The 24,815-nt window shown below is 35.4% G+C and overlaps 1 protein-coding gene across 1 annotated transcript in view; it reads right to left on the bottom strand.

Moving 5' to 3' along the window:
• LOC116718581 (protein kinase C-binding protein NELL1) overlaps window positions 1–24,815 on the bottom strand; it is a 233,510-nt gene that overhangs the window by 157,734 nt on the left and 50,961 nt on the right. The window contains exon 5 of the mRNA XM_032560663.1: window positions 2,821–2,917. Within this exon, the coding sequence (XP_032416554.1) occupies window positions 2,821–2,917 (97 nt within the window). The remainder of the gene's footprint in view (window positions 1–2,820; window positions 2,918–24,815) is intronic.

The raw sequence follows: 24,815 nt of genomic DNA, 5'->3' as shown, positions 1-24,815 counted from the left end.
CTTGGCACAATGGATTTTAGATAAAGATAATTTATTACAGTTGCTCCCTCAAATGGAGAGTCTCCCAGGAGGAGAGAGAGGAAAAAGGAGCATCTTCAGGCTCTGCCAAGGCTCAGGATGTTTTATTTAAAGGCCTAGTTAGCTCATCTTATCATTATCTCACTCAAGTCCTGAATAGGATGGACTGCACCTGCTGCTTTATTTCAACTCCTATCAACGGTGTTACATTCATAGCTCTTGGCTATTTTTCTCTTCCCTTCACCTCTTGCTTCTCAGCGGTCGCTAAGCCTTACACATGCCTCCTCATCTTTAACAGGTTAAACTGAAGTGTAATTTGCCACAGTGTGGATAGAATAGTAAAAAGGTGCATACCTGCTGTCTTAAATACTTCCATAAATCCAATGCTTGTGATTTCCTCAGAAAGTCTGATAAAATGTCCGACTTGATTTAAGAAGCTTTGGATGTCTTTTACTTTTGGTATTTTTTTTTTTATTTCTTATTACAAAATCCAACTTGCCTTCTTCCATGCTTTCAAGTTTCCGTTTGACTATTTTAATGCTCTCAATGAAGACAACGGAGAACACCTTGCAAAAACATCTTCTAGAATATAAAATAAATAAATAAATAAAACAGCAAGATGGAGGGCATTTTAAATAAATGTCAACCTGAGGGGAAAACTGGAATTCTAAACTATTGTTGATATTCTGAGACTCGCCTACAAAACATTAATATTACAGTTCAAAATTGTGCATTAACATCAAAAGGAGCCAGTTGATCAAGGTGCCTCCTCTGGAGATTTTCCAGGCGTTTCCCAGTGACAAGATACTGTCTGAAATAAGAAATGCCTTGGGAACTGGAATGAAATGGAGTGGGACTGGACTGCTTCCCAGTGACATCCTCCAGTTGTCTGGAGTTCCCTCTTGGAGCTGTTGCCCCTGTGACCCAAGCTCCTGAAGCAAAACAGTGAAAGGTTTCTGCTTTTCTTATTCCTGATGCTTGCTGCAAACCAATTGCCCCTTGGGATATGAATAAAAACTCAACTGAAGTGAAGGATGGATTTTTTTATAGGCTTCTTAGGGACAAACCTAATCAACTTGTGCCTCAGGTTTTCAACAAAAAATATATATTCACAAAGACCAGCTGCAACATACCAAAGCAACTTAACTTAACAAAAGAAGAGATTGATAGAGTAGTCATCTTTAATGAACCATCCTAAAATAAAAAAATGGCATTAAAAAAAAATTTTTTTTTTAAATAAATGTTTTTAAAGAGATTTTTCATATCGCTAGTTTTGTTTCCATTACAAATGTGTGCCAAACTGTCAAAAAAAACACAATTTTGTAAACGTGTTGTTTCCATTAAATGAGAAACACAGTTGAAATCACACGGGAATAAGTTTGTTCAAGAGATAAATCATGCCACAACATCATTCTCCAACTACTTCTTGTTGTTTTCTTTGTGATTTGTGCAAGTGGTAACATCTGGTTGTTGATCATGTGACTTGTGTGATACAAAACAAAAGTGCTTCTATTACAGTTTTATGAATAAATAAATTTTGATAAGGCTGAAAAAAAACCACCTTCTCCTAGTGCTAATTTTTTTAATCAAAAAACGAGTTTTTTTTAAATTGGTTTGTTTCTATTCGGCAAATTTATTTCAAAATGCCAAAATTGCTCAATAGAAATGCAGCTATTTACAATTAGGGAACGGATTAAATCTGATGTATGCATCAAAATCAACACCATAAATTCAGAGTATTTTACACAGCAGAGGCATTTTAAAAAATTGAAGGAAATGAACCTGCTTCTGTTTGTAAAGCTTGAATATGCAAAAATATTTTCTAAAAATAGCACAAAAAGCTATTTGCGTTGCAAAATCAGAACAGTGTGCTGGAATTCTCACCAGTCACTTCCTTCCTCTGCCACACTGAAGAATGACCCGAGTGGTTTTCCAGAGATGTACATCGGTACTTTCAAAACAAGCTGCAGCTCGAAATGGCCCTTCTGATACACTAAACAGCAGCACCTTGATTTAGTGTGTTACCAGGGCAGCTGTCAGCCGAGATACAATGATACTAGAACGAACCTGAGGGGAAAATTTCCTCATTCTCTGTCACTTCACATGGGGCTTCGCTCTTCCACACCATCTGTCAACGCACCTGACATCACGTTGAACTGCTGCGTGCACATGTACACCAGCACATGCTTGAGATGACTGAAGGCAAGGAAGTGGCTGATTGAAATGTTACATTTAAGACTAGTATGTTGCCGTTTTCTCAGTCTTGGCAAAACAGCAGACAAAAAAAAAAATATCAAAAAGGGAGAGCTGGAAGACAGACAGTGTTCCAGTGCGGCAACAATGGTTTTAAAGCATGGGGAGGAGAAATAATTTTCACCGCAGTGGGGCTTTGCAGTTAATCAATATGTTACAAAAGAAAAATAGAAAGTCCACTGATTGCATGGTAGGTGGGAGGGAGAGCTATGAATATCAAAACTGTGTGCATGTCCTGGTTCGGCTCTCCCATGTCCCCTGCCAGCTGTGAGTGCATGCAGAAGCCTGAGAAAATGAGTAACAATTAGAAATTGACAACATTGTGATGGCCTTGGGAATAAGCATTTCAAAGCTCACACTGAGCTTTGTGCAGTTTCTCTGAGCCCCCAGCACTTCTGTTTCGAATCTTATTCCTGTGTTTCTTCCACACACACACCCACACCCTTTTGCAAATTTGTTCAATTACACCAGGCGTTATTGAATGTGAAGCAGGTTCAGTTACAAGCAGAATGTAGGTGTGTGCGTGCTGTATTGAGAGAGGAAGCTTACCTTGAACAAGCCGTGCTTGTGGCTGTGTTGGCCTAGCCACACTCCACTGCCTAAGGTAAGCTCCATCTGAGGAGGGTCTATCACCCGCTCATAAATCCTGCCAACAACAAACCAGAGAAGAAGGTTATGTTAACGACATAGGCTCAAACACAGTTTTTTCTTTGCTTGATCTTGTTCTGACAGGAACACTGATTCAATGCAGCTGAGCACCAAGATAAATCCAACAGAATATGCCTATGTCTGCTCCTTCTACTCTCTTCTTCCTTACAGAGAATGTTGAGCAGAAGCTGCTCTCTCCAAGCATGACAGCCAGTCTGAACCCTCAGCTCCAACACACTATTATTACTATTATTATTATTATTATTATCTGGACCTGAGATCTATGGTGGATTAACTGCCCAACTCCCGACGTAAACATAAACAGGCTTTATTACACTAAATATTGAACCAATGTTTTCTGCACTAAGGTGAGTTTAATATTGAAGTTTGTCCTTCACTTTCTTCCAACTCTGAGCCCATACACGCCTTATATTGGAAGATTATTTTTGCTTCCGTTGTCTTTTCAACCATAATGACCATATACACAGTTTCTAATGTGTTTGTAACAAATATGTGTGTGATTTCACAAAAATAATATCAACTTTTTTAAGTATTCAGGAAATACTCTGTGCCAAAATAAATTATTAATTGATGAAAGGACATAAAGTGAGACTTTTGAGAGAAAAGGTTTATGCCAACTACTCTTGCTTGCATTTAAAAAAATAAAAAACATTTCAATGAATTTGACCACATTTAATCACAACTTGAGTAAAATGAATACCAAAGTAGTCAAAAGATTATCAGCGCTGATGACACCTTAAATGAACAATTTCCTCTTAAATATTAAGAAATTCAAAATTGATAAAGTTGAGGAAGCATCTAAACAAAAAGCTAGAAAGTTCAGGATTGAATCTCCTATCCTATGGCCAACCAACTGTAAGATAGTTTTTTTTTAAAGAACTATGATTAATCTTTCCTGATGCCTTTCCTATTACTTTTGCAAACCACTTTGTCTCATTGTTGTATCCATCGCCATTAAATTATTCACACTTTGTCTCTTCACATTCTGCTCTGCTTTGTGTGCAGCAGATTGATTGATAAGAGCACAAAAACAGAGTGCAAAGAGGTCCAGATGGACAGCAGTTACCAGCTCTGCTGGAGACAAGTGGGAATGTTTGGTCGATCAAACCAATTGAGTCCAGCTCATTTTGCCATTTCATGCATTTGAAGATTTGCCAACTGACTTTTACAAGTGCAAATATGAGCCTTTTGCCACAGGACATTTCACACCGACAACACGTCAATTTGTTTTGGACCTGCTTCAACAACCGATGATTTAAAGAAACCTTCTGTAAACTACTCACAATCAAACTGTGAGCAATTGTGGTTTTGTGATTTAGATAAATTATTTGCTGTGACAGAACAAAATGGTTGGGGGTCATAATCTTTCATATTTCAAAAAGCCCAAGAAGGAATCAGAACGACAATGTGCGGAAAAAAGGTGCAACATAAAATTATTATCAGTTAAATGAAATTATACTATACCTTATGTTTATAATTCACCACACTACTTAAGAACAGTGTGAAATAAGCTGGCATACAATGAATAATTACATGAGTAGAAAACACAAACAAATGGTTGTAAAAATTGACCCTTTTCTGCAGGTGAATAATTATCTTTTTGATGAAATTTCTCTGTAGTTATTTTTTTATGTTTACATTAAATATATCAAAAGCTTTCACTGAAGTGTATAAAAAATAGTTTACAATTGTAGATACCCGTTTCAATGGCACAATCGAGTTAAAATAGGTTGAAATATGTCTTGCTAAATAAGATATTTCATACAACATATGAGGTAATAGTCTTTTTACATTATTCAACATTAAAGCTCCAGTATGTAACTTTTATATAAAAACATATTTTTCTATACATTTGTTGAAACTGTCACTATGTTATCACAGTTTAGTATGAGACAGATAATCTATGAAAAAAAAATCAAGCTCCTCTGCCTTCTCCCAGTGCTATCTGCACCAATCAGAGCCAAGAGGAGGATATTAGAGCTGTCAATCACCCTCTGTGTGGTGTTGCTTATACCCATTTTCATCCCCTGCATTGCTCTCTGCTACGCTGCAGCTAGCACAGCCTATAGTGAATGCTCAGGCTAGTTAGCATGCCCATCAATAAGGCAAGGCAAGGCAAGTTTATTTATATAGCACTTTAAAACAGTACCACTGACCAAAGTGCTGTACAATCACAAGATTAAACAAATAAAAATCAAAATTAAAACACATAAAAACCAACAATGCAGTGACGTAAAACACTCTATATAATACATAAACATACCCAGATAAATACAGAAAAGCAGCATCTCAAACTGAATCAAAGGCCAACCAAAAAAGGTAAGTCTTAAGAGTAAGTCTTAATAAAAGGATTAACGATTTTCCTGTAGCGGTTAGTTGTTCCTCTGCCTTTACCACATTTAGTAGAGAGTACATGACATTGATTGACAGCGCTGAGACCCTCCTCCTGGCTCTGATTGGTTGTTTTTTGTCAGAAGCGGTGCATTTCAGTACAATAGCACACAGGAAGGAGATGGAGAAAATTGATCTTATCACATATTACACAACATGGTAATAGACAGATATAAACATTTTTTATACAAGTTACATGCTGCATCTTTCACGATTAAGACGTCTTAAAGTACTTTAGGTTTGAAGGCTGATTTCTGACCAGCTACAAGATTACATTCCTTTTTAGAGTGGATGATAAAGTAGACGTTGCTACCAAAAGTAATGAAACTTTGACTCTTTCCATATCAGTTCTTGTCCCTCTTATGGCCTTTTATATTTCCCACATACACTGCTTGTACAGCTACATAATACTTTATAACATGTAAATATGAAACAACATTGTCCCTTATTCAATTAGGTGTTGGTTTGCTCAGTTTCATAAAAAGTTGACATCTAAATAGCCTGTGGTGTCTGTGCAAGGCATTAAGAGGAAATGACACTGCATGAAATCCAGCACTGCTGTGTGTAATTTTATCTCCGTTATTAGCTGCATTCAGTATTGTCCTTTTGCCATGAAAGCTGTGTCACAGCAAATTTAGAGACTTCCTGCTGCGGCTGATATACTTTGTAAGCGTTAAATACAAAAAAGATGCGATGTAATAAAAGGGGAAGCGCTGTGTTTCTAAATGAGATTAGTACTGAAAATGTTCCTCTGAAGAGTATAGAATAAGCAGATAAGTGATTCTTTTGAAATAAAAAAAGAATAAGTCTGTAAAATGTAGGAGATTTAGTTTCCCATTGCATATTAGGAAAAAAAAAACTAGTGCTGGGAAAAATATTCACCCAGTATGAATTTTCTTTGGTGGAGCTGTCAAACATGCTTTAGATCACAAATTCACAAAAATCAGACAAAGTTATCCTGAGTAAATACAAACTGTGACCAGCTTTTGATGGAAAACAGCTTTTTAAGACAGCTGGAACAAAAATGCTCACAACAGAGAGACCAGTTTCACATTTTTGACAAGAAGCTGAATTTTCTGGAAGGTGTATGTCCCATTCCATCTGCTGCAAAACTAACTGAATTAAAAAGGAGAGGAAGATTTGTGATGATTTATGTAACTGCTATGTAATAATTATAACCACAAATTCTGCAACTTACAAAAAAGATTGCAACCATTTGTTTTTTAATTTAAGATCAAGTTAATTTCAGTCTTACAGGAAACCAGTGAGTCCACATCTAAATCGCTAAAAAGTAAAAAAAAAAAAAAAAAAAGAAAAATGGTTTGACTTAACATATTTAAGTCCAGGCTTAAATATGTTTTAAATACTGTGTCAGGATGTAATCCATGCTCAAAACTATTCAGGGTGACTGAATCAAAGTGTATCTGATTTCCTTTAAAGTAACGTAAAAGACACCTTTGATGGAAAATATTGTAAACAATTGATGACAATTGTTGCTGCCAAGGGTTTATTCATATAAGTTTTGGTTGGGAGGACACTCATTTTTTTTCACAAAGGATTAGTATTAGTTAGTTTATACTTGATAATTAAACTAGTCTGATGATCAGAAACATTTAACCTTAATAGTAAAGCAAAAAGAAATGGAAGAAATCTGTAAATACTTTTTCAGAGCATTTCAAGAATATTTGTGCATATTTACATTGACCACATGCTTTTTTATCTAGAAAGTATTGAAGAAATTCTGTATCTTGAAAAGAGTTGTCCATTAATCCCTGTTTTACTGTCAAAGATTGTAGGGAGGAAATTTCTAGCTTTCATTAAAATCAACACAGTAGGAAGCAAATTACTAATCAATTATAGCTTGTTGAACATGGAGTGGTTTGCAGTGAGTGAGTCACAGTGAAGCCACTTTAACCACCCTCATAACTTCATCCATAACCAGCAAAATGGGTCAGTACTGCTCCACTTTCACACTGGTCTTATATGCCTTTTTTTAATGACTGTCTGTGAGAGAGGCAGAGAGACCCATATATCGATAAGAGAAGGCAGGTGCAGAACTACTCACCATCATTTATGTGACTGCAGAGGCTGGAACAAGGAGCAAAACCCCCAGCTGTGGAAAGCAGTGCCTTATGTCCAGGCTGAACTGTGGAAGCACCGTATGGTGGACTGTATAAATCCACTTAGTGCACTGTATTTATTTTGTTGACAGTCCATTTCAAAACAAGCTGCCAGACCGCCTCGTTTTGGACTGATTTACAGACCGAGTAAAAAAGAAAAAAAATGCATTTAATCTTGGACTGGGAGTATTTCAGCCAGTAAACTAACTTCCAAAAGCTATCTATACGCCACAGGTGACAGCAAGTAAAAGAATATAAATAAACAGAAAATCACAAACAACAAATATAAATTCAAGAGTGCCACAAGCTCCAAAAGCTGGGCTCAGTTAATTTAGGTGTATGGCTGTCTTCATAACTTTCCTTTAAAAGAATAAACTTAGTCTTCACTTTGTGCTATGCAAACATCTGTCGGCTATGTTAAACAACAGGCCACTTTCAATTTTCACTCAGCTGAGTAGCCGACATTTTCTGTCATATTTCTGTCTTTCCTCTGACAGAGAAAGGTGAAGTTTTAAATCCAGATCCTTTTTTTTCTCCTGCATGGTTCAAATGTCTCAGTGCTCTAACTTTATCCATGTAATCAAAAAGTCCACACTGAAACATGTAAGAAATTAGAGTTATTACTGTGAGATGCCAAGCCCTCCAAAGGTGCTTCAATTTAAGCTGTGTTTGAGGGTACTGAGGTAATACTATGAACTTAAAATTTTAAAAAATGACCTGGAATAATTTTGAATGAGTGAATTCAAAATTCACTCATTGAATAATAAGAAATATGTCTATTCAATAATGAGAAAAAAGAATATGTCTTCTGAGACATATTTCTTTCTGAGATTTTCTTTCCAAGAAACTAAGATAATTTTTGTATGAGCAGGTTAATAATGCCAATATATTGTAATCATTATATACCCCAATCCCCATCACGCAACTTTTCCTTTGTGGGAGAAAATTATGCTCACTAATTCTAATGCGGCCATTATAACAGCCCTGACTAGTTAACATCCATTTACAGAAACAGAATATCAATTTCAGCTAATTTACTGGTAAATGTGTCTACTTTGCTCAACAAACATGGCTAATGATCAGCACATTTGAGGATATAAGTGGTGCTTTTTCTACAACGTTGGCCTGTAGTCCATTCAGTTACAGCAGCAGAACGGAGTCAGTGTCCAAAATTTATATTTTCTAGCTCCATACAATTTGCAATAAGACCATGTATGTCTCAACTTAAACAACCTTACTAACTTTGCATTTGTATTTTCTAACTCAGAGTTAGAAAATGCAAACCTAAGTATCCTATTTGAACTAACTCTTATGGTGCAATATTTAATTGGGATTCTTGCAATTTATTTCAAAATTACTGACCTCATTTGTGTGTGAACTCTATTTTAGATAAATAGAATCAAAAATGATTTTATTTATTAAACTATTTAATATTTAGAATACTTATTATTCTATTAATTATCAGATTTTTACTAAGCTTGACACTCTGTTATGTTGCGTGGGGAGTGTCATGCGTTTCTTAAAGATGTACGAGCTTTACTCAAGATATATTATCAGTAAATAAAGTATTCAAATCATTTTTGTTTTGTTTTTTGGACTCCAATTTTTATAAATTCTTCAACTTATAAAAAGTTATTTTATTTCAGAACTGAAATAAAGGGTTAAAAAAAGTTGTGTTTAGGTAATATTCGCCTGCTTTGAGAACATAGCCTCAGTTACCATTTGTTTGTGCACAATCCTTAAGTATTAATACTGATATACACTTTTCTGTTTCTGCTTTTTGTTTCTTTTTATGCTAAAAATAACACTATGCATTACAGCCAAACGTCTCCACTTCGCTCATGTTACACAATTCTTGTTGTTATTCAGTAAATGTAACTTTTGCAACTATCTTCTGTGAATCCTTTTTGACATTAACTTAACAATAAAACTGAAAAATGTATAGTCTGATATATATATATTTGCCTTTGCAGTGTGAACTAAACTCAATGTGACCTTAGTGGCAGAAGGAGATTTGGAAGTTTGGCAGCTGCCTTGAATGATTTCCACTTATGAACAATCTGTTTCACAGGAGAATGGTGGAATCCAAATTGGTTGGAAATGGTCTCATGGCTCTTTTCAGATTGATAGGCTCCAACAATTACTCCTTTAAGGTCGTTGCTGATGTATCTGACTAAAGCATTTAACAGAGCTGAATGCTTTAGTCCCAGAACCCAACAAAACTTTGGTCTTACAAAAGATACTCTGAGTCAGTGATGGTAGTAACCGGCTGCTCCTTTTAACCTTTTATTTCCAATTGTATTACAGAAGCACTTATTTTTCTTCAGAATTTCAGATTATAAAACCTCATGGCTGTTTGACTTTATGCTAAAACAACTTTGAGATCTGTTGTGCATTAGATATTTTTATTAATATTTCAGGTCTGACATGTAAATCTGAAATTCTAATTAGAACTTTCACCTTTGATAAAATACTACCGTCAACTTAAATTTTACTGTGACTGTAGTTATTATTGATGTAGTTAGTATTGATTGGCAAAACTCTAAAAGTCTAAAAGTAAATCGCATTGAATTCTTTCCTGCAATAATATTTGTCATAAATATCTACATTAATTTGTAACTCATGAATTGTTAACTGATAAAGCTTTCGGTTAGGCAGAGAGGAAGTGAATGAGTGATTTAATCACAGGTGATTTAACTCAGACATTTTGCTTGTCCTTATAGTTTTACAATAATACATAATTATTGACATGCTTGGTGTAGAAAAAATCATTTAAAGTTATAGGTTCTGTATGTTGAAAATCACTGATAAATCTTAGATACAAACAAATTGAAAAGGAACAAATTAACTTTCCAAGTCACATAAGATTATGACTTTTGTGGCTGAATAAAGTAGGGCCAGAGAGCTGTTTTACCTTAGACAGAGGAACCTGTATATATATTTAGCCAGCTGTCAATGAATCTCTGCAGTAAGTACTTCTAAGGACATCTGTCAGTCTCTCTCTCTCTGATGCTGCTGAAGTTCTGTGACTGAGGCAAACAGTACTAGGTCAGTTCAAAGTAGAAATCCACCACACACAGCGGCAGGAAGACATTAAAATCATGCTCAAACATGACAGGCAGAGAAATTTATAATACAAATAAGATTATTTTTCTAATTCAAAGTACATTCAACATAATTTACATACCAAGACATGCCAGAATAAAAGCAAAATAAAAGAAATACAGACACAAGTAGCCAAAGAAGAAGTGGAGCATTCTCTTTGGGAGAAGAAGGCAAAGAAACCATGACAATGAAAGTGGAACATACTCTTAAGATGGCAGATGTATCATGTTTAATGGATAAAACGACCCAAATTTCTGCTACTGAAAGGTTGCTTCCGAGTATAGAACTGGTGTTACCTGCAGTATGTAGATGAAAATAGAGTCTAATCTGGATTTGTCATCAAATTCCCAGTAGAACTGTATGCCTGCTTCCTCACTGTGTCAGAAACGTGTAATTGCCTCACCTCGGCAATGACCTTATCGTTTGATAGAAGTTTCTATCCATTTCTGATAAGGCACAACTAGTCTGGCTAAAGACATATTCTTATATAAAAAAGGATGGAGTGCGGTAAGAGAGGGATGTATCATTGTGTCCCCTGGGTCTCCTTGGCACACACAGCTCTCTTTGCTTGCCACATGCGGCTTGAACTAGACTGCCTGATGCAGGTGGGCTGGACCCTGCTGAGTTTGACAGAGGAAGGAAACAGTAATGACACACTTTATCACACTTGACACTAAACAGTGAACCTCTGACAGAAGAAAGCCATCAGGTGGCCCAGGAACTTTAGCTCGGTTGACGAAAACTCTGACACAGTGAAAAAGGACGATGCTTGTTGCAGGAGAAAAGTAGCACTTTTCTTTCTTTGCGTAAATAATAACATCTCTGAATAACGTGCCTCAACTCACAACAAATGCAAAGAAACGAAGAAATCAACATTATGAACCAGTAACAACAGTGCTGACTCGGTCCATCAATACACTGTTTTCTATTACATCTATTTAGTTTCAATTTACTCAATACATACATATAATCAGCAGACAAGTGGAAAGAGCAAAACCTTCAGTCTAGATTAAATCTAGAATATTTACATCTTAATTTAACCTGTTAATTTATATTTTAATCAAACATCTAGGATCTAAATTTGTAAACAAAATTCAACAAATTATAATAATATTTCTAGTTGGATATTTCCAAAAATACAGCAAAACAATCTCCAGGTCCTTAAAGATATTTTAAAATGGTTGATTAAAGGTAAATCTGGAAAATTTCATAACCTCAAGGCAATTATGACAACGTGTTACACTCATCAGAGCACATTTACCACTTCATGTTTCCTAACAAAATGGTGCATTTCCTTTTTTGGTTTCTGCACTGCCACCATCAGTTTAACCTTTGATTTGGACGACTTTAATCAGATTATCAGCAGGAGAGAAGAGTTTCTGTGTTTAGCACATCAAGCCACCAAACATCCAACCTAAGATATAATATCAAGCTGACATAAAACTGCTTATGTTTTGTTTATGAGCTGATATGTGACTGTTGTCATTCTACTGTTAAAACCTTTTAGCCACTGCTTACACCTTTTTCTCCTTTTCGCAAAATATAATAGCACGACTTCATTGCGACCACATTATAAATGCATCCAGAAAAAAATGCTTCGTTCACACTTCTATCAACGAGCACAGCTGGAGTGATGCACTAAATTAACTGATCTACTGCCAAGCTGCTGTGGCCATGATCGAGTTATAGTGTTGGTATAAACCAGCCTGGCTGGTTTTACATGAATAATCATGACCGTTACACATGGGCTGCATTTCATGTACTGGCCATCTGAGTTTAGGCTGTTTTTTAATGTTGTTCAGAGGAGAGCAGAGCACCCAGTCAATTAAGAGTAGCACTACTTATTTTCAAGTAAAAGTAAAAAAAATAGCCATCCAAGAAATTAAAAGTATTTGGTAAAATGTCTATTCAAGTACTGAGTAGCTGATTATTTAATATTTAAAAATTACATCAGATGAGTCAAAATATAAAGTTAAGTGATAATTTTATTGTTATAAGGATGAAATGGGCAATAATTCATGTAAGTAACAAAACATTTCTTTCAGTAAACAAACATTTTATGAAAGTAACAAAAGCTACACATGAGTGTCTGTGTCTGGTGAGTTTTTGGTTAAAACATGTTTGTTTTTCATTTAGCAGGTAGAGGATCCAGAAATTTGACTCTAAGAGTAGCATCACTTCATAAAAAATACTCAAGTAACAAGTACAGCGTAGTAAAAAAACTCATAAAAGTACACTTAAATAAAAATTATTCAAATAAATGTAACTGAGTAAATGTAGCAAGAAACTTCCAGACTTTGGTTGTGGTGCAGCCTCAGTGTGTGAAGGTGACATAAGGCAGTGTATACCAATGAGGGCTAAATGAATGGAAGACTGAGAATGAAAAGTTATAACTGCTGTATCAGTGGAGTGATGCATCCAGTCAAAAAAAGAGAGAAAAAAGTCTAGATATCTTCTACTACTTTATTGACATTTAAAACTGCCCTTCATCAGGCTGACGGAGTAACTCCAACAGATCTGCAGAAGCAGCTGCAGTGAAAGTGCAAATACTGATTTATCTAAATGCTGGTTATTTTTCTAGAATTGGTCCGCTGATCTGAACCCCAAAGGCTATACATGTTCTGTGGTTTCACCATATATTCTCTTACTCTGTTACAGTGGAACCATCCAGTACTTTCCCCCTAGAACTGTATCTCAAGCATAAAACCTTCTAATGCCAACAATGTCAAGGTTACGGAAGGCATCGTGCGGCATTGCTAACCTGATTTCAACTCATTATTATTCTTTGAGCCTAACCCTTCTCTTGGCAGGGGCATTGCCAGGTAATGAAGTAATGAATGGCTGCTGCTCTGCTGAGCGGTGCTGGCTCTGCCCTTCACAGGAAATTAAAACGTTACACCTGAATTCCTCATTCGGGGTATGGTTTCGAATTGTTCATGCATGGTTTGACCACGACCTGTGTCACTACATTTTATCACATTTATATTAAAACATCATTTCATTTTACTGAACAGCAAAACATATAGGAAGGCGAGATGACATTTTATCTGATGAAGTTCAGTGTCTTTACAAATCTGTCATTAATCTAATGTACCATTCTATTACAACAGCCTTTTTCTTATCATAATGATAGTGCTGGCCAGGCTCATGAGCTGCTTAGCAGGTAGGGGAAAAAGAAATGTACCTTCCAGCTGACTGGTTTTTTAATGAGCAAAGTAAGAATGTCATTTTCTGGCTGCTGGATATAAAAGCACCACCAGTGGATTCTTTAAGGTGGAGAGCTTTTACAACATATACCTTTTTTCATTAGTGAAAAGTAAAAAAAAAAAAAAACACTTCATTGCTTACATTGAACTTCACACTAGAACATGAAACAGCATCACTATCATTTCTCAGGTATGTTGCACATTTACATGCAAACCCATCTTTAAAATAGCTTCATTTTTCCACCACAATTTTCATGAAATAGTAAAAAAAAATTAATCACAAAAAAGAAAAATAGTTGATAAAAAAATCCATCTAAAGAGGTTCCATTTCACTTTAAAATACAGGGATGTCCAAAATGTGGCTTGGGGTTCCATTTGTGGTCTTTGGAGTGATTTTGTGTGGCCCCAAACTGCGTTTCAAGAATTATACAAATTTGTCCTTTAATCAGGGTACAATTGCAGAAAAAATTGGAAAAATGTTAAGTACAACAAAAAGTATTTAAATTTAAATAACCAAGCTTCTATAAGTAGAACTATGTTTCAGCTTTTATTTATTTATTAAACTTTGCTAAATATTACAAGTGTTTTGAACGAAAGTGACTCAAATATTTTTCTTATAAACATAATAGATTTGTTTAAACAAGCCCAAAAGAATTACACAACTAAATAAAATACAGAAAATATGCAAAATCATTTTAAGATTTTTGGATCTCCAATGAATAACATCCCTTTTCTACAAAAATCAACTTTGATTGGTTGATTTTATTTTAATAACTTCATTTCACTTTTTTGTGGCCTGTCAATTTTTCCAGGTGACAAAAAGTTTGGACAACCCTGCACTAAATAGTACAACTACAATCAAATACTCTCAAAATTGCAATTTTCTTTTGTAATATTCCAGGTAACATCTTAGTCAAAGTGCTTCAAATATATAAAATGTTAAGTACACAAAACTTTAACAACGTCTTTTGCCCCACTGCTCGCTGATTGGTCTGTTCAGGAACAACAGTGGGTCAACCAGTCCCTCAAGTTAAATCATTTTTTCAGTTCAGACAATTTTTGTGAATACCTCCACATCTAAAACCTTTGTTATGGAAATGTCTAATAGTATCTCTCTAATTTTCTTTATCCTTTAATGCTTTTGAGTCATTGCATTAAATTTAACTTAAACATCCCAACTGGAAAAAAATATTTTGTACTTCAACATTTGCTTTATTTAAATTGATCAAATATTCCTAATTGACTTTAATGAGAGGTTTGTCTCCTTTTTATGTCAGCTTAGGCTTTTAAAGTTTTAAAGTTCACATATAAGCAAAGCAAAGAATATTTTGGTTATTTGCTCATGTTTTAAATGCAAACTTTTAGAAGTATCACAAGGGCAGACATTCCTTTGAACTCATGCATGATTTATATCATGCACAATTTATTGCAAAAGAGATCAAAACTAGTCATCAACTTTTTAAAAAGCTTATTAGAAAAGAAAAACATTTAGCACAACTACAGAGAGAAGGAGAAAAAAAAATCAAGGTCAAAACAGGCAACAGGGATGGCTAAAAAATTGAAAGCAGGTCTTTACATAATAAAACACACACCGACGCAATGTGATCTGTGGAAATGTGTTCAGGGTAGCAACGTGCAAGAGGGAGTTGAAGGTTTAAGAGGAAAAAGAAAAACACTGGCTGTTGGCAATTCATTGCTAATGAAACCCATAACAACCCCTCTTTGAGTCACAAATGTGGCCTATTTGGCTATAACTACGTCTTAAACATTAATGTCCCCGGATGATTTATGGGCCAAATGAGGTGAATAATGTGGATCCGTATGCATTGTTAGCAAAGCTCCTGGTGAATTCAGGCCACGTAAAGTCTTCTGCAATAACACGTTGTTATGCGGAACCTGAATCTGCTACTCTAATATGGATGAACCCGGTATCCACTGGCCTCTATCCATAATTATAGAACAAAAATATTACACATATAACTACACTTTCCAGAAGGAGAAGAAGAGGGCACAAAACATATAGTATGAAATATCACCTCCTTATTGTTCTGACCGAAAATACCTCTAATGAACTCTGTGATTAATTGTGATGGCCCCTAGTTAGGCATAAAATTACTGGATGTCGCAGAGATCGCTCGGATACAAACATTGGTTTACTAAACTGCATGGCCATCTGTGCCAAACAAAACTGTGTGATTTTAACCAGGTAGCTGAGGCACTAATATCCCACAGAAAATTACCTCGAAACAGAGCTTGTTGTCTACTACTCATCAAATGAGCCCTCACACCATTAGACACAGAGAGAAACATCACATTAAGAATATTTACTCAAAGGTTTGGCAGAGGCTGCATTGGCAGGAAAGACAAAAGCTGATTACATAATGCTCTGATTGCAGTTATTGTAACTGTGTAATATAGTGGATGGACAGCGCAAAACTAATGTAACCTTTATAGCGTTTCAGATGCAAAAACAAAAGGCTAAAAATAGTCATTAAGCTGCAGCCTGACAGGAAAACTCCAACCTCATTGATCAAATTTATCAAAGAAAGCACTCAGGTTCTGGTGGGTGGGGATGTGTGTCACTCAAACATAGAAGGACTCAGACAGAAACAAAAAGTGTTATCACAGTTTCAAGCAGTCCCCTTCTTATTATTGTTCCTGCAGCTGAGAAAGTCATCAGAAACTCCACATGATGTATGTAAAGTCTGGAGTTTACCACCAGTCCCCTCAGCAAGAAAAACTTACACGTGACTTTAAAACCACATCCCAACTACTGAGGAACCAAAGGCTATAGCAGGGGTGAAGAAGTCTCTTCCTTAAGGACTAGTGTCCCACATATTTTGGATGTCTCCAAGCTCCAATACAAATTATTTAAAACATGAATGACATGGTGTAAGAACAAAAAAGTGTCAGTTTGATCTGTGAGAGCAGATCTGAATAAATATACAGTTCACAGAACCCCAGAGGCTAAGATTGCCCCTCTCTGCTCTACATAGGATTCCTTAGAGCTAACAAGTAAAGGGTAGCTAATTTTGACTTTCTGTGGAGGTTATGTGCACTAGACTGTTGATAGAGACTTGTCCATCACATAAAAACTTGTACAAACAAAAGGTCAAATGATACAATATTAGTTATCTTAGTCATCATGACAAGATATCCCAGAAATGCATTTGTTCCAAATAGTTTAAAGTGAGGTAATGAAACAGCAACTCAGTCCTTAGACAGGCTTTATATGCAAATGTCCTAACATAAAATTTTTTGACTCTGGCTTAATGTTGTGTAATAATTTATAAATCTAAAAATTCTTTGCCCACAAACTAAATTCTGTTGCAGGTTTCAGGGTCATGAGACAAAGGTTGCCAGTCGGTCAAAGTTTTTCTTGTTTTTCTAAGCAAACCAGGCAAACAACTTCACAAGAACGTACTGAATGTAAGGGTTATTTCATCATCAGCTACCCTGAACTTTTGACTGTTTATTGAAGCAAGAATATCTGGGGAACCAATCCATTTAGAGAGAAAAACAAACTCAGGACAGAACCTCTCTTCATATTCCTGTCTGTAATCTAGTAGCTGTAGAAACTCAGTGCTAGCCATTCAAGATCTTCATGAGTTAAAATTTGTGTTTGGGAAAAAATAAATTAAAGCATATTTCCTTTCCCTTCCATTTAATAATAAGATAAAAACCTTGAGTAATCAGACAAATATTTCAAATTAAAAATGATTTGTGATTGTAATGTGACATAATGTAAAATAACTGAAGGGGAATTAATATTTCCCGTGGCGCTGAATAAAACCAGTAAATTTAACTTTTGATTTAGTTTATGATTTCTGACAAACCTTTTTACTTGAACTAATTATTTTGTCATTTTTTGCTTATTGCCTCATTATTCATGCTCTTAGTCAAGCAGGTGTTATACATTTTACTTGGTTTTAATTTAATATTTTTAGTGTTGGAGTAAATAATAGTTAATCACAAAACAACAAACTAGAAAGAAAATGTTACAAGTTTTTAGACCATGTCTTTTAAGCTTGTTTTTATTTATTTTTTTATTCTTTGGATTTACAAAATAGGCATTTTAAAATATTTTTGTTAATATTTATTGCATTTTATTTTCCATTTTGGACACTTCCTCCTATTTCTACCATGTTTCTATGTAAATTTCTCCTTAAGGACAAGCTGAGAATTTTGCAATGTTTGTTGAAAACTTACTGGATCAAACATTCAGGAGCTAAACCTGAAGAAAGAAAAAGAAAAGTAATATTTCCATAACATCCAAACCTTTGAGGTTTCATTACCTCTCTGTTTATGAACACATCATCACTGCTGGATATTCTCTCTTTGATTGTGCTTGTATCAAGACAAAGGCATGTCTTGTAAATGAGCTAGATAGCATGATAATTTCTTACTTGTTTCCATGGCAACATATAAAAGAGACACTTTTTTAAAAAAAAGACTTAAAGAGAAAATTAACCTTGTGATAGGAGTTGTTACCCAACCATAATTGTATTCTTAATGTCTCTAAAAGGCACCATAGTAAAATAAAGGGTCCGTTTTGTCCCAGTTTGATTTTCAGTGTCCTCTTCAGCTGCACTAGCAGGGCAAAACAGCAACCTAATCTGTTAAATCTAAGCAGGAAAATCTAAAACATGATGTGCATATTGAAAACAATTGAAATTAGCACTTAGTTTAATGTAATGTCCTCTTTATCACCCATTAGAAAATTATATTTTTAATAAGATTCAAGGTTGTGTATCTACAAAAGTTTCACTTGTTTAGCCTATTCTGCATTTTCATGATATTAAAATAATGAATAAGAAGCTCTGATGAGTTGCTTTTTGTTATTGGTTGCTTTTGTCTGAGCATATTTTTGTTCTGCACCCCTAAAGGAGAAGCCTTTAAGGAGAAACAACTTACTTTTAACTCAGTGCTCCTTGAAGGTTGACTTTCATATCACATCTAAAGATCACACATGCAGAGGCCTGGCAGCGCTGGGTACCAAATAGGAAGAGACACCAGAGAGAAGCACAAAAAACAGCAGCAGGAGCTAAAAATTTAAGACTGCAGCAAAGGCTTCTGGGAAAAGCCAACCACTCTACTAATAAAATGACCTTCAAGTAATGGACAGCAACATGGTGAACAGATGGAGCAATTAACTCCAACTAACTATTCCCTTCCAAAACAAAAAGGATAATCTGGGTGTGTGAACAGCTTCCAGGTTTAAAAGAGGAGAAATGTAGAGATTTCAATGACATATTACAGTTCTGTGGGCTTTTGACCTCGTCTTTGCAGCATTATAACTGCCAGCAATAACTGATACAATGTGTGTGTGGGAGGAAAATGACCTACAAGTATGCACCAGGAAAATACATTTAAAATGACAGGTGGATGTGAGGGAAAAAGAAAAAATTATTCTGTATGACGGAGCATAGTACAGCCATTTTCACACTATGCGAATTGAGCATGAAATGTTTGTTCATTTGAGTATATGTCATTATTTCTGAATGTGTGGGTTGTTTACTGATATGAACCCAAAATGCTCTGGGAAGAAAGAAACAGAGAAAGAGAGAGAAAGAGAGAGAGGAATCAGGTTATCATTTGGACAGGTAAACAGTTTTTTTCTTTGTATAAAGTGCAGAGAGAACAGGATTTTTTAAAATCTGTGTATTGATCAAAATTTCTGGGAATTTCTTTGTATGAAGCATGAAAAACAAAGCTTATGTATTCTGACTCATATTTGAGGGCTCGTTCAGAACAAAGCAGACCTTTTTGATGCAGCATGTGCAACTTTGTTAAAGAGTGACATTAATTTACCAGAAACTAAGGCCACATTGAATCACTTATGCATCATTTTGCCTAAAATCTCCTTATTGTTTTAGAACAATGTGTCCTTTGGCAATTGCACAGCAGTGTGTTGATGTGTTTTTTAATACTTAAGATATTCTGTTATATTAATTATGAGTGTTATGCAAAATACCATGACTGATGGTGTTAAGATTTGTTGTCTTCCCAGGATTTAAAACTTATAAAAAACAGATAATTTTTGCCAATGTTGTATAATAAAAGTGACTAAAATTCCAATCACTTTTACTCTGATTCCCTTTTAAAAGCTAGAAAACTTCAAAATTAAATTCTCAACAAAGAAACTTTAAAAATATTGGTTAACAACTAATAAAGTTTATGATTTACATGTGAGACCAGTAAACAGCACCATCTTTAATTAAATATTTATTTTTATAACTAATGATAAGGCCTATTAAACCGTACAAACACAAGCACCAAAAGGTCGAGTTCAACTAAACTGAAACTCTGTCAGTCTTTCCTATATAAAATAATAAGGTCTCTAGATTTTTGCACACTTACTCTTTAAATAATGTCTGAAATCTCATTTACTGAGGAACTTTTCTGTGTTGAACCTGTTGTGGACATGAAGTCATCTTCATGAATGTTTCAGTCGTCATGAAATGTCATTCAGTAAATTATGACTCTTTTGATGCAAGTTGTAATGGAACTTTGCATTAAAAGTGACATTATTTACTGAATGACACTTCATGACAACAGTCATAAATATTCATGAAGATTTCTTCATCTTCATCACAGTTATGCTATGTTTATGACAGTATCATGTCAGTCTTGTGCGCTTCAAATAAAGTGCTACCCAATTCAGTTTTTTATATGGTAGAACTGGTTAGAGATTTAATCAGATTTAAATCTGAGATTGAAAACATCACTTCCTGTGGTATGTTCCATTAGCTTCATTTAAGAACCAAGTGAAAATCACAGGCATGAAGCAACTGAATTAGTTCAGATGTACAAAAAGTTAAAAGGGCCAATAACATTAAATTCAGTTTTGCCACACTCGTAATACCATTTAGTAGAGCACTGTAACCAATTGGTCATTTACTACCGTGGCAAATAAAAAAAGAAAATAATCTTCATGAATACGCTGATGAGTTCTGAGGCAAGCCAGATTAATCAATGAAAAAGAGAAACATAATTACATGCAGAGATTGAATGGTGTCAGATAAGATGAGAATGAATCCAGAGGAGAAAAGAGGACCAGACAGTACACACACAGGTACATAATTAGTCATGTCTGGGATGAAACACCGAGGTCAGCAGGTTCCAACTACGATGCCTCCCCCGAGCAATCTGGATCCATTACTGGAATATTTGATTTCGGGTCACTTCCAGGCAGCCACAATGTGACGCTTAGAGCAAACAATGGAAAAGCAAGCAATTTGCGACAGTAAAAGGTGATGTCTGGCTTTTGACTTGTGTTTCAGACACAACTTAATTTGAAGATGGTTTATGATATCAAACTCAAACTTGACTTGATGGGATTTTAGCTAGAGTGTCCTGGAAATTTCTTACAGTTTCCCTTGAGCTAGAAAGAGAGCTGTAAGTGGAAAATCGTGCTATGTTGGAAGAGAGACATAAGAGCTAATTGCCTTTACTTAAAGACAGAGCTGAGAAGTGTAGAAACAGTTAGAAATGCCTCAACAGCTTCTGGTTTGCACCAAGTTTAAATGAGATGATTAATGTTAGACTATGGACCTGGTACGTTTTCTATTTAAATCATCACACCACAATCTAACTAACTATCTAATGCAGAGGTGATGACAGCTTAAAGACTAATAGCATTTTCACAAAGCCCTATTAGATTCACATGACCTGAGTCTATTATGTCACCTCCTAGCTGTGATTAAACCACAAGCTGGAAAATTGTTGTGTGACCAAAATAAAGATAGTAAGAGTATTATGTGCAACAGGTACCACATAACCACTTAACTAAACAATTGAAGTGAATTTACTGGCATTTGCAGCCTTTAAAAATGCCTGAGCAAATACTGTGACACAGATTTACCTGAAAAAAGGAGGATTTAATTTCAAACAAGCCCATGATACAGATCTGTGCACCGATCTATAGAGCATCAAAGCTGACAGAAAAATTTTCCAAGAACTGTGAACACCGTCTTTCTTTTATAACCCTCCAGATCACCAGATCATACAAATCCCCAACACATTGCTCCAACTTTAGGCACAGGCCTCTCTATATTTACAGCCTACAGCTTCATGTTGTATAGTTATCATGTGTTGTTCTATTTCACCGAGCAAAAAAGGAAATTAACAATTAAAACCACACTAAAATTTTAACAATTTTTTTTTCTACAAATGAAAGCAGAAATTTGTAAAAGCTATGTTAACCCACCACATGAGCAAAAGCATAGAATAAGATGGCCAGAGACGGGTGCAAAGTTTAAGTGAAGGCTGCAGAACTAATAAACATGTTAAAGAGAAAAGGCTGCCATACAATTTTCTTAATGACTTTACAAGAACATCTTAATGTCACTCTAAAGCATGTGCATTAAACGCTACATAAATATCCTGAATTTCACCTTCATGTTTAGTGTAAAATGCCTGCAATCCAAGCAGTTTTTCATGCACAATTTGGAGGTGTCTGCACCTCTCCCCTGCTGGACACTGAAAGAAGTTCAAGAAGCACTAAACCATAAATACGAGGAACATGAAGCTTGTACTGTATGTACTGGGGCTAAGGATGTGGATTGTTCATTGCAGCTGCTAGGTGAGATTATTTTGATAGTGGCAGGATTGATAAACTGCTCAAGAAATTTGGATAATTGTAATTTGTAGTTCTAGTCATTCATGAAGACAGCTCCGAGATCATGCAAAGATGATTCTTTACATTGTAATTAATTAATCATAACAAAACTTAGAGATATTAAACAGCAAAACAGACCACAAGTTGAGTATTTATCAGAAAGACATCTCAAACTGTATTAAAGCCAGTGAAACAGATGTGTTTTAAAAGAGATTTAAGAAGTTGAAGCAAAAATGTTTGTCTACTATCTGAAGCTCAGGAGAAATTGTGCTTTTTAACCCGTGGCTCCTAAACTTTTGGAGGTTTCGGAACAACCAAAAGCATCTGATCAGATGATTTCAGTGCCCAGGAAGGAAAATAAGGTTCAAGTAACTCAGAGATATGGAGGTGCAATCCATGTAGGCATTTCTAAGTGAACAAGACCATTTTAAAATGATTTTCGACACACAGGGAGCCAGTGAAATGTGTTCAAACCTACAAGTTCCTGCTAAGAAGCGAGCTGCAGCATTCTGAACAAGCCGCAGCCGTGAAAGAGAGACCTTACTGACCCCAGCATAAAGTGCATTACAATAATCAAGTTGGGTTGTAATGAAGGCATGAACTATTTTCCCAAGGTCAGATCTGGCCAAGATGGGCTTAAGTTTAGCTATCTGCTTTAAATGGAAGAAATTTGTCTTTAAAACAGAGGAGATCTGCAGTGGTGTGTGAATCTAAGTAAGCCACAATCTAGAAAACATGTTTTTTTATTATTATTATTATTATTATTATTATTATTATCATCAGTCATGGTTTCCATTCTATGTTAAAAGCAGATTTATACAGTAGTTGAAACAAATAATTTATCTGCAACTACCCCTTCAGTTTTACCCTAAGTGCACATTTTCCGTCACTTCATTTTGGAGCGTTTTTCTTTCCCATTGTTTTTATGTTGCATGACAGGCTTTGTCTCAGCCAAAGACCTTACTGGGCACATACAGCATCTCCTTACACATGTTTTTATCTGTGTCGTGTTTTTTCAGGATGGATGTCAGGCAGATAGCCGAGAGGATGACGCCGCAAAATGTCCATGAACTCTCCTGTTTCTGATCCAGCTTCAGTTTGAGTCAACATCCCAACCCTGGGGTAAGAGTCCCTCACTTAAACACAGAGACTCTCAAAATACACACAAACAAAATGACAGCTACACGGTGAAGGTAAATGCTGGAGGGTTTTGTGTCAAAAAGCAACAAATAGGAAGCAGAGACATCCCAAAAAAATTCTAGTGAGTCAAATGAGAGGTAATGCCACCATTTCTTTAGTTTCTAATTAACCAATTTCAAATCTTCGGAGAGAGAATCACATGATCAGAATGAACAACCGAAAACCTGCTACTGCTTCATTGTTTCAGTTTTTTCTAGATTACATTGGTAGGAGAAAACAACTAAATAAATGGTGGAAGATGCACTCAAGCATTACTACATTACTGCAGAAACATGGAGTCCTCTATAAAAATACATATTTTAAAATGAAGGACTTTGAGAATGAAAATAAAGTGCAATTCTGTGAAGATATAACCCAGAATGCCCTGGGGTAACCTTCACAAGCAGCTTCACACGGCCTGCAGACAGAATTGCAGGTTTCTCGCTTAAGGAAAATGATTCATCTTAAAACCTGCTTTATATTTCTTTAACATTCAAAATGACAACTTTACTGATACCCAGCACCTGTTTCCACACGTTATGTTGGTAAAAACAGCGACCTGTTTTTACCAACAGGTTACACTGTAACTTGTTTTGTCTGGCTCTTTTCTATTTAACCTTGACTGAACCAAGAAACAGAAAACTGAGGTTTGAAATCTCCCGAAACTAAACTATCAGTTCAGGTCACAACAACAGACACAGCACATGAATAATGCATACATGTAGATTTTAGTACAAGTTTTCAATATTTACATTTTAATATATCGAACTATTAAGAACCAAAATGTCAAAATTTCCAATCCACATGGCATCAAGAGGTCAAATGGGGGCAGAATGGTCAATCATACTAGACTCCAATATGTTCACATGTGCTGGAATTAATCTGGTGAGACAGGCTTTTTAAAATGCAGGAGCGTTTGCAGCTCATTTTAAGCAGAAGGAGCAGCATATTTAAATGGCTTTATTCCCAGTCCTGTGCAGTCTTTGGGAATAGATAAAAGGAATAATTCGTCAGAACAAAGACCATAACTTTCTGTACTTTCATAAGGGATGTAGGTCTGTAAAATAATGGGAGCAGACCAAGAATAGATTTATAAATGAGAATATGCCGGTGCTTATACCCAAGACTATTAAACACAAGAATGTAAATTTCAGTGGATCGTGAGGTTTAATAAATGCATGTTTTACAGTATCTCTGAAAAAACTGCAAATTCAGCTCAATAAATAGTTCTGGATAAGAAACAAACATACTTTA

The sequence above is a fragment of the Xiphophorus hellerii genome, chromosome 4 (genome assembly GCF_003331165.1).
Source record: "Xiphophorus hellerii strain 12219 chromosome 4, Xiphophorus_hellerii-4.1, whole genome shotgun sequence".
Lineage (NCBI taxonomy): Eukaryota > Metazoa > Chordata > Actinopteri > Cyprinodontiformes > Poeciliidae > Xiphophorus > Xiphophorus hellerii.
The sequence above is the reverse complement of the archived record's forward strand: the minus strand, read 5'-3'. Positions and strand labels throughout refer to the sequence as shown.